The sequence below is a fragment of the Chelonoidis abingdonii genome, chromosome 1, assembly GCF_003597395.2.
Source record: "Chelonoidis abingdonii isolate Lonesome George chromosome 1, CheloAbing_2.0, whole genome shotgun sequence".
NCBI lineage: Eukaryota > Metazoa > Chordata > Testudines > Testudinidae > Chelonoidis > Chelonoidis abingdonii.
The window spans coordinates 146,147,767-146,158,757 of record NC_133769.1 but is presented as its reverse complement, the minus strand read 5'-3'; the positions used below and the strand labels follow the sequence as shown (position 1 = coordinate 146,158,757).

At 45.3% G+C, this 10,991-nt stretch overlaps 1 protein-coding gene across 2 annotated transcripts in view; it reads left to right on the top strand.

Annotated features, from left to right (window-relative positions):
- Positions 1-10,715, top strand: part of LOC116837063 (ovostatin-like) — a 54,892-nt gene extending 44,177 nt beyond the window's left edge. For both annotated transcript variants that reach the window (XM_075071067.1, XM_032801215.2), the window contains 9 exons: positions 3,340-3,505; positions 3,999-4,219; positions 4,825-5,040; positions 5,173-5,297; positions 5,583-5,673; positions 7,547-7,615; positions 8,734-8,836; positions 10,089-10,164; positions 10,616-10,715. In XM_075071067.1, coding sequence (XP_074927168.1) covers positions 3,340-3,505; positions 3,999-4,219; positions 4,825-5,040; positions 5,173-5,297; positions 5,583-5,673; positions 7,547-7,615; positions 8,734-8,836; positions 10,089-10,164; positions 10,616-10,667 — 1,119 coding nt within the window. In that variant the 3' untranslated portion in view covers positions 10,668-10,715. The remainder of the gene's footprint in view (positions 1-3,339; positions 3,506-3,998; positions 4,220-4,824; positions 5,041-5,172; positions 5,298-5,582; positions 5,674-7,546; positions 7,616-8,733; positions 8,837-10,088; positions 10,165-10,615) is intronic.
- The last annotated feature ends 276 nt before the right edge of the window (positions 10,716-10,991 follow it).

Here is a 10,991-nt window from a genome sequence, read left to right as displayed (position 1 = left end):
CTATGGCAGAGGGGTGGGGTGGGGGGTGGGGCTGGGGATGAGGGGTTCATGATTCAGGAGGGGGCTCAGAGTTGGAGCAGATGGTTGGGGTGCAGGGGGATGAGGGCTCTGTCTGGGGCTGGGAATGAGGGGTTTGGGAAGTGGGAGGGGTTCAAGGCGAGAGTAGGAGTGTGGGGAGTGAGGACTCTGGCTGGGGATGAGGGGTTGGCATGTTGGAGAGGCTCAGGGCTAGAGCAGAGGGTAGAGGTGTGGGGAGTGAGGGCTCAGTCTGAGGCTGGGTGTGCTGAGGTGTTGGAGAGGCTCAGGGCTGGGACAGAGGGTTAGGGTGCGGTGGAATAAGGGACAGGGATAATGTACGGTCTGGGACAGGGATAATGTGTTTGGGGTGTGAGAGGGACTCAGGGCTGGGGCAGAGGATCAGATTGCGGCGGGATGAGGGCTCTGGCTGGGACAGGGATAAGGTGTTTGGGCTGTGGGAGGGGCTCAGGGCTTGGGCAGAGGGTTGAGGGTGTGGTGGGGGGATGAAAACTCTTACTGGGGTTATGGTCTCTGGAGTGGGAGGGCTGGAAATGAGTTGTGGGTGCAGGCAGGCTTCTCCGCGACAGGAGCCAGAGAGGAGGGCTCCTCCCAGCCCTTTTCCTGCTGGCAGCAGGAAGCTCTGGTGGATAAGCCCCTCTTTCCTGCCCCCCCCAAGCAGCACACTCACCCCCACCACTGCCACTGCATGTGCTCTTAGGGCTCCTTTCAGGTCCAGGAATCTTCCTCGCCTCCCCCGTGGTGGGTGCCATGGGGTGCTGCGTTGCCTCCTCCCCTGCTGTTTCCCCTGACTGTAGCCTCACTGGGGGTGGAGGATGGGGCTGTCTCCTTGCCCAGCACGGGGCAGGAGCAGTGACTGTGGGCAGGGGGAGAGGGGGCTGTGCTGGTGGAGGATCCTGCCAGAAAAGGGAAGGGTCTGAGGTTGAAGGGCAAGCTCAGAGTCAATCTGCCATGGCAGTCTATATGGGGGGCACTAGAACCCTGCGGCAGCAGTTGCTGCAGGAAGGCAGCATGGAGCTGCACAGAAGAGGCAGGAGACGTGCTGCTCCCTCTGGGGCTGGGGGACATGCACAGGGCCAACAAGGAGGGCCCAGCGGACACTCGGGGGAAGTCCCTGGGCTCTGAACATTGCTGGTGCCTGGGCATCACATGGGTATATAATTTGCCGTCCATGAAATGCATGATATCAGTTAATCATGTCTTGTGTCCTCAGTTTAACTGCAGTTATGGATTGACACGTAGGTAGAAAATCTTAGCTCTCAACAACAGTCCAGTTGTGTTAGAAAACAGAGTTCCTTAAAGGCAGAATCCAGCTCAATTTTTTGTAGTGTACACTGTACAGCTGTTCTAGCTTCTAGCCTTGCAAACTCATTCTAGGACTTTAACTTCAAGCTGTGTTTTCATTTTTCAATATCATGATTGCAATGGAGAGGAAAGATGTGGTCTGGGTGCTAGCCTGGGACATGGGAGGCCTGAGTTCAATGCCCTGCTCTGCTGCAGACTTCCTGCAAATCACTTCATCTCTGTGTTTCTGTTCTAAAATGGGGAGGATGATGATGGTGACATAAAAATGGCCATACTGGAGCAGACCAATGTTGCTCTAGTGCAGGATTCTGTCTCCCAACAGTGGCTAGTTCCAGGTGTTTCAAAGGGAATAAATAGAACAGAGCTATTTTCAAGTGATCCATCTCTTGATGTCCAGTCCCAGGTTCTGGCAGTCAGAGATTTAGGAACACTTAGAGCATGGGGTTGCATCCCTGACCATCTTGGCTAATAGTCACTGATGGACCTGTCCTCTATGAACTTATCTAATCTATTAATTTTATCTGGTGACCCCTGGTTCTTGTGTTATGTGAAGGAGTAAATAACACTTCCTTATTCACTTTCTCCACACCAGTCATTATTTTATAGACATCTATCATATCCACCCTTAGTTGTCTCTTTTCCAAGCTGAACAGTCCTTTTAATCTATCCTCATATGGAAACTGTTCCACACCGCTAATCATTTGTGTTGCCTTTGTCTGTACTTTTTTTCCATTTCTCATATATCTTTTTTGTGATGGGGCAACCAGAACTGCATGCTGTATGCAAGACGTGGTCATGTCATGGCTTTGTATAGTGGCATTAAGATATTTTTGGTCTTATTAACTATCCCTTTCCTAATGGTTCCGAATGTTTTGTTGGCTTTTTTGACTGCCACTCACCTTGAGGAGATGTTTTCAGAGAACTATCCATGATGATTCCAAGATCTCTTTCTTGAGTGGTAATAGCTAATTTAGACCCCGTTGTTTTGTATTTATAGTTGGGATTGTGTTTTCCCATGTGCAGTACTTTGCATTTGTAATCACTGAATTTCATCTGCCATTTTTTGCTCACTCATCTACCCCTTTTTTTAGATCATTTATGAATATGTTGGATAGGATTGGTCCCAGTACAGACCTCTAGGGGACACCACTATTTACCTTTCTTTATTCTGAAAACTATGCATTACTATCCTTTGTTTCCTATCTTTTAGCCACTTACTAGTCCATGAAAGGGCCTTCTTTTTCTCATAGGGATGTTGTGAGGCTAAATACATTAAAGATTGTGAGGCACTCAGATACGATGGTGGTAGGGATCAGACAGGGACCCAAGAAAGACAGTAATAAAACAGTCTCCAGGATTAAGTTGTTTCTTTAGTTACACCTGTGCAATCCCAATATCACCATATTAACGCTCACCAGATATATCTGTGACGGTGCAGGTGGAAGATAGTTAACAAGTCCCTTGTTGATGTATGAGCTGGAATAGAGTCCAGCTCATTTATCCTGAGTTGGAATAATTCTGCGAGTCTGACAGAAGTGAAAATTTATTTTTGTCACTAAAGTTATCAAATAAATAAATAAATAAATAATGCCTATCTCTAGTATCACCCTTTTCATCGGTTGATCTCAAACTATTTTACAAAGAGGGGACTATCATTATCCTCCTTCTACAGATGTGAAAACTGAGGCACAGAAAAACAAAGTGACTTAGTCATCAAGCTGGCAAGAGGCAGAGCTGGGAGTAAAACCCAGGACCCCCTAGGCCTAGTCCAGCATGTGTGTTGGTAAGAAGGTGCCATTTCTTCATGGTCACTTTTCAGAAAAGACCTCCTCTTTAAGAGATCTTCCTGCACTCTTCAGTCCCTTTGGAAGTGAACATACTATATGCTCAGCATGAGATTCCAGTGACAGATGATTAAAGAACAGTTGAAATCTTTAAGAAGAAGCTGATGCACTAAACTGAATACCAAACAAACCTAAAACACATTTTTATTGATAGCACACAGTGGTCCAGAATGGACTGTCCTGCTTGGACGCTGCATCTGTCGGGAATGTGGACAATGTTTATTACCAAGCTCTCCTGGCTTATACTTACGGCTTAGCCAGGAACAAGGAAAAATGGAGTTTCTTCTTGAAGGAGCTGGACAAATCTGCTATAAAAGTTGGTGAGTGTCATTGAGTTTTCCCATGAGATAGCCATTGAGAGCAGTTTCAGAGAAGAATAGCTGGTGGTATGAAAAACATCAGTCTTTGATGTCCGACCCCTTTTACCTTCCCATTCCACAGCAACCTGGGTTGGATTTATCTCCAAAGTGGAATGTGAATTCTATGAATATCTCTTTACCTTGTGGCCTATGCAGAATGGGAAACTGATGCTTGATGTTCTTGCAGCTTCATTTTCTTTCTTTATATAGACCCCTGTTTGCACTCCTCCCCTTCTACCACCACCTCTCTCTGGAAATAGATCCTGGGTCACTTGCAGTTCAGAATTCTAGCTACTGGGAAATGAGGTTGCCCTCTACAACCTCCCAGACCTGAAAGAGGGATAGAAGTGAGGGACCAGCATTGAGAATCAAGCTGTATCTCCCACATGGCAGCATTGCACATTAACCACTTGATTACTGATCAAGCTCTTCATAATCTCCTTTCTGTTCTCAGGTGGCTCAATGCACTGGGAGCGGAAAGACAAACCCTTGGCAGAAAAATTCCCCTCTTTCAACTCACGTGCTGCCTCTGCTGAGATTGAGATGACCTGCTATGTGATACTGGCCCTGCTCCAGAGACCAACCCTGACTCAAGAGGAGTTATCATACGTAGCTCAGATCGTGCAGTGGGTTGCTAAACAGCAAAATCCGTATGGAGGCTTTTCCTCCACACAGGTGAATATTGCTTCTGTTCAAAGGAATAGACCCTGAAAATAGTCAACCTCTCAAGTTGGATCCCCTTGCCCTCCACTGCTGGGAGGATGTTCCTAGAGAGGACCCAGGATTCTGAAACTTCCTTCTCCCATTGTTCCAAAATAGCCCAAATCTGGTGCAAAAGCCATTTATCTGACAGGGATTTTGGAGCAGGTGGAGTATGGTCCTGGAAGCAGGGGAGTGGGATGCTTTTTAGGAAATGATTCACCATCTGGCTGAGGTAATTTGTTCCATTATCTTTAATGCTGCTGGATGTCTTGTGCTCCTGTAACATTAATTGTCAGGGCACAAAGAGCTCTGCTATACATGTCTTGGTAACCACTATTTAAATCTAAGGAAATGATGATTTGCCTGAGTTCTCACAACAAGTCAGTGGAAATCAGCAATAGAATGTGGGTGTCCTAATTCAGTTCAAGCCACAAAACTACCTTCTCTCCCACTCTACTGCTTCCATTATATCCCAGAACAGGAGGTGACAGGATCTCTGGGAAGTATAGGAGCTGTACCAATCTTATGCATTTAACCCGGTGGAGACTCTTTCTAATAAGGGGTCATGTACTTTACAGGATACTGTTGTCGCTCTCCAAGCTCTAGCCCAATATGCGTATCTCACCTTCTCAAAGGATGGTAAAAACACTGTTGAGATCAGCTCTAATGAACTTCCAAAGAAGATTTTCCAGATGGATAACAGGAACCGCTTACTGCTGCAGCAAGTGTCCCTGCCCAGTGTCCCAGGGAATTACATCGTGGAAGTAAAAGGCAGTGGTTGTGTCTATCTGCAGGTAAACAAGGCTTCCAGCCCTTGCAGCTGATAACTCAGGAGATCTCCCCTCCTTTCCCTTCAGCAGGACTGCAGCATTACAGCAGGTGATGCAGGGGCTGCTTTGCTACATGACAGTTTCTATCTCTTCTAGACAACCCTGAGATACAACATCTACCTTCCTCAAAAGGCCTCTGGGTTCTCTCTCTCCGTAGAGACAGTGAATGGCTCCTGTACAGGCAGCTTCCTGCCAAAGTTTGACCTTGTCCTCTCAGCCAGGTAACCCCTTCCCACCGCCCCGGCTCCCTGGATGCCACATAGGGTAATGTGTTGGGGGAGGGATTTAAAAAGAGCATACTGTAGTATACCATTGTGTAGCTGCAGTAAGACATGCAGAACCTTCTCCTGAATGACACTGACTCCTATTGCTAAGCTTTCCATCCACTGATATAACTGGATGGGCAAGAAGGGCCCTACAGTTCAGTGAGATTTCACAGGCAATTTGTGCGTGTCGTGTTTCCTCCCCAAACATGATCCAGACTGACTCGGTCTCTCTCATTTCAGTTATGCTGGGAAGCGCAGTACCTCCAACATGGCCATTATTGACGTCAAGATGCTCTCAGGCTTTGTCCCTGTCAGATCGTCCCTGCAGAAGGTACAGGAAGGGAATGTTGTCAGTAAGGCACCCAAAGGGCAGTGGAGGTTAGAGGATATTACACCAGGGACTGGGTAGGAAGAGGAGCTGAGTAGCAAACTGGTGTCCTGAGCCATGTGGAGAATTCAGTTAAACCACTTTGGCCAGGGATATAGCCACATCCCCTGAGCTTTAGCTGCTCATTTGATGAAGTGAGATTTACACAGTAACTACTCCTGGAGAAGTTCAGTGTGCTTGGCCTTTGTCACTGTGCTTCATTATCCATGTGATGTATGTGATTCCCCATGTCTACCTGGACACTTTGCCATGTGATGTTGCCAATATCTGTGCAGCACAGTTTAACAAACATGGAAGAATTTATATTTCCCTTTTCCGCCTCTGTCTTGTACTATCTAACCCCCCAGATAATGATTCATAGATTACAGGACCACCGTGATCATCTAGTCTGACCTCCTGCATAACACAGGCCAGAGGATTTCACCTAGTATTCCTGTATCCAGGGGCGGCTCCAGGCACCAGCACGTCAAGCATGTGCCTGGGGCGGCAAACCACAGGGGGGAGCTGTGCCGGTCGCCACGAGGGTGGCAGGCAGGTTGTCTTCGGTGCCGTGCCTGTGGAGGATCTGCTGGTCCCGCAGCTTTGGCAGACATCTCGCAGGCGGGCCACCGAATCTGCGGGACCGGGGACCTCCCACAAGCAAGCCACCAAAGGGAGCCTGCCAGCCATGCTTGGGGTGGCAAAATACCTAGAGCCGCCCCTGCCTGTATCAAGGCCATATCTTGTGGTTAAGCTAAAGCTTATTTCTTAGAAAAACACCCAATCTCATGTTAAAGGCTTCATGTGATGGAGGATGCAACACATGCCTTGGTAAACTGTCCCAGTGGTTAATATCTCTCACTGTTAAAAATGTGCACCCTATGGCTATCCTGGATTTATCTAGTTTCAGCTTCCAGCGGAGGACTCTAAGGGAGTGTTTCTCAACCTTTCTGATACCAGGGAGTGGGTTGCTGCCTTCCTAAACTGTCTTAGGGAAATCTCAGGGGTCCCTTACCCTGGTCCTTGAGAAACACTGTTCTGAGGCGTCAAGTAGGATGGGATTTACTCCTGAATGAAACCAGTAATAGGTTCAAATCCCCAGATCAAACACTCTCAAATCTGAGCTGGGAGTGGGGTTTCAATCTCAAGTTCATCTCCAGATAGGCATCATTCAACAGCAGCTGTGGCTGGCATATACCACAGAAATATTGTGAATGACAAACTATGTTAACTGCTAGGGAAGTGATAGAAAGCATTTCTTCTCAGAGCCCGTTCATTCCTTGTCTGCTTTTCTCTGTGTATGTGTGTGCATTTAGACCACATTTATCATTTATTGGCTTTATCCTTTCGGTCTGGAGCTGTATGAAATCCAGAACTTGTCTTCGGCAGTACTTTACGTGGAATTTTTTTGCACTCTCCACATTTTCCATTTGGGAGCAGTTAAAACAAAATTGTTATTTTTTAGCTTTTTTTTGCCTATTTTCGTAGTGGAACTATTTTGCTGAACAGCTACCTTGTGTTAAAGACATTGCACTTTTCACTAGAAAATCGGTCAGATTAAGCTGAAAAAATGGTAACATGCAAAATTTTCCATTCAAATGGGTCCAATTTTGAATTCATAATAACATTAAAAAAAAGAAAAGTTGAATTTTGAGAAGTCCTGTGTTTCACTATGGTGATTATTTAATACTCCTCTTAGGACTTCTGCAATAAATTCCATTGTTTGTATTATCAATCATGATCACTAGACCTCACTGTGGCACCACAGACATGCTGTTTGTGTAGGTTTGAGGATGTCTCTTGTGTTTAAAGTTGTTATCATTTGTCTTATTTACAGCTTCAGAATGATCGTAAGGTGATGCAGGTGGATACCAGGAACAACCATATCTTCTTCTACTTGGCAAATGTAAGTTTGGGGAAGAATGTGCCTTATTTTTTTAGTTTCTGTAAAATTTAGAACTTAAAATGCACTCCTAAATAAATGAAACAACACATCATAAGCCAGCTTGTGTTCATTGTTTTCTGCAGAGAGACTTAAGGGTCTGTTGCCATCTAATATAATTATGAGAAAAACGATTATGAAAAATTATGACATTTATGAAAATTGTGAAAAAATTATGACTAATTATGAAAAATGATCAGGGGGCTGGGGCACATGACTTATGAGGAGAGGCTGAGGGAACTGGGCTTGTTTAGTCTGCAGAAGAGAAGAGTGAGGGGGGATTTGATAGCAGCCTTCACCTACCTGAAGCGGGGTTCCAAAGAGGATGGAGCTCAGCTGTTCTCAGTGCTGGTAGATGACAGAACAAGAAGCAACGGTTTAAAGTTGTAGTCAGGGAGGTTTAGGTTGGATATTAGGAAAAACTATTTCACTAAGAGAGTGGTGAAGCACTGGAATAGGTTCCATAGGCAGGTGGGGAATATCCATCCTTAGAGGTTTTTAAGGCCTGACTTGACAAAGCCCTGGCTAGGATGATTTAGTTGGTGTTGGACCAGCTTTGAGTAGGAGGTTGGACTAGATGACCTCCTGAGGTCCCTTCCAACCCTGATATTCTATGACTCTATGATTCTAATTGGTAAGGTGGGCTGTTCAGATGACTTAGTCACACTATATAAATCCATTTAGAATAATGGCAATTAAATTATGCACATTTTTCTGTTGTCTCTGAGACCTACAAATGACTACAGTGTAATGCAAAACACTAGAGCAATATAGTGCCATTGAAAGGGAGCTCTGTGCATTTATTTATTAATCTTTATAGAAGAGCTGCACATTTCCACAGCATTTTACACACACAGATAAACCTCCATCCCTGCCCCTAAGAGTTGATGGTATAAATAAAACACAGCACTTTAAAGTGGGATTTGAAAAATTAGAGAGAGGGCAGCTGGCAGAAACTAGAAACTGTTTATGGGGGATGGGGAAAGGGAGAGAAGGGCTTAGAAATCTCTGCTCAGAGCAATTCAGTGAAGTAAATATTAAATGAAACAAAGTCTGATGCATTTTTTCTGTCCTATTTCCAGGTGTCTCGGAAGGAAATCAGATTCTCTTTCTCGGTTGAGCAAAACCTTCCTGTGTCTGATATCAAACCTGCTTCAGTGCACCTGTATGACTACTATGAAACAGGTGGGCCTCCTTGAACCTGAGAAGAGATCTAGTGAATCAAGCATTAGCATGACCCAGGCTGCTGAATAACTGTAAAATCTGATGCATTTCCCCAGCTGCTCAGATGCAGTCCTCTCTTTCCATTTCTGCATTTGCCTTTTTTTTCTCTTTCCAAGCAACAGTGAGTGGAAAGTGAGGCTTCTCTTTTTACTGATTTTATCAGCATTTACTGGTTCTACCAATTCTCAAAGATTATGATACAGCACACTGGGACCAAGAGGGATCACTGGGAGTTTTCTCTCTCTCCCCCTTCTTGTTTAAATTGAATACAAAGAAGGATTAACAGTGACACTCCCAAGAACTACTTATTACAAGCCACTACAGGGGCATTTGCCCTTTACCTGATTTAATATGTGACTTAGCCCTTGTGCCCCAGATTTGGCATGATGGTAAGAATAAATGACCCCGGGTCAGCATTTCTCTCTTGTCTAGTGTGGCCTGGTTCACCCACCCACCGTATCACTGCCGTAATACCTAGCAGCTAAGTAATCATGCTTGTATCAGAGAGACAAGGTGGGTGAAGTAATAGCTTTTATTGGACCAACTTCTGTTGTATCAGTCATCATAGAGTACCAAAGCTATAGTTACCATTACACATTAAGGTCCCATGTTGTTTGCCCAGTTTTGGGATAAACACTGGGAATTGTCTCTGCCTGGATCAGTAGAGATGTCCAGAGGCTGGGAGGTATATTCTGCTTCCTGTGACTGTGCACACTACCTTATGATCATCATAATTAGCAGCAGAAATGGCTCCTGTGGTCACTGATAGTCGTCCCTTCTGAACATTGTCAGTGGGCCCAGTGGAATGCATTGGGCACTGACTGTGTATTCTAAATCAGCCATTGAAACATGTCCCTAGACCAGGGGTTCTCAGAATTTTGTACTGGTGACCCTTTTGCACAGCAAGCCTCTCAGTGCGACCCCCTTTATACATTAAAAACACTTTTTATATATTTAATACCATTATAAATGCTGGATACAAGGCAGGGTTTAGGGTGGAGGCTGACAGCTCGAACCCTCCATGTAATAACCTCATAACCCTCTGAAGGGTCCTGACCCTCAGTTTGAGAACCCCTGGTCTAGACAGCTGGGGAGGCCACAACAAGATCCACTGGATGCTGGTGTATCTGGAATATGTTTTAACCACAGCTGTGCATGCACTGGGGTTGGAGCGATTTGTCATTGGAATATGGATGTTTTCTTTCTTTTCCAGATGAGTACGCTCTTGCTGAATACAATACGCCCTGCAGTCGGGGTTCAAGCGAAAACCTGCTAGGAGTCAGGGAAAGGTAACTGAGAGCAATAGACACTTGATGGTGCGAATGGGGAAAGAAGAGCATAAGAGAGTTGGTTCTTTATAGAGAGGAAAATGGAAAGCAGAGAGCTGGATGTGGGATAAATCCACACACACTGCTGTGGATCAAGAAAGTCTGTTCTCTGCCAACACTTTCAAAGATCCATCCTGGATTTTACAGTCATTCCCTGAAGATCATTGCCACAGTTGCTGGTCTGTCCTAACAAAGTTGAGCCTATGTGCTTAGTCCTGGAAACCCTCTCCCACCCTGGTACTCAGGTGCACATTATACGTAGGTGTTTCTTTTAGAAGACTGGATTCCTGGAAATCACATTTCTGTCAACAAATTTCTCCCAAAATTATAATTTTTAGAGAGAAAAATAATTTCTGCATGAAAAAAAAATCCATAGATTTTAATCACTCTCTTTTTTTTTTCTGTACAACAGGAGAAATGACAGATGTGAAAATGGGATGTTAGATCCTCACTGCCCTGAGTGAGTGAGTTTGGCCAGGGCCATTTCAATAAATATCACACTCCTAATCACAGTGTGTGTGTGTGGACTGGTTAATTGTAACGAGGTGACGCTGACACCCCTTTTCAAATGTTGTTGATTCAGGTAGGGGAGAGTCCTGTTCGCACCACAGCCAACAGGGCCCCTGGGCTGGCAGTTGCTTCTTGGCTGGTTTGCCTTCAGCTCAGGACATCGATTTCTTAGGTGCCCAGAAGAGTTTCATTGATAGCACTTTTTGGGTTCCTCACCCCTTTTAGGGGAATTGAAAGAGGAATTACCAGGAAAGGAGTGACTTTGAGGAGGTGAGTGT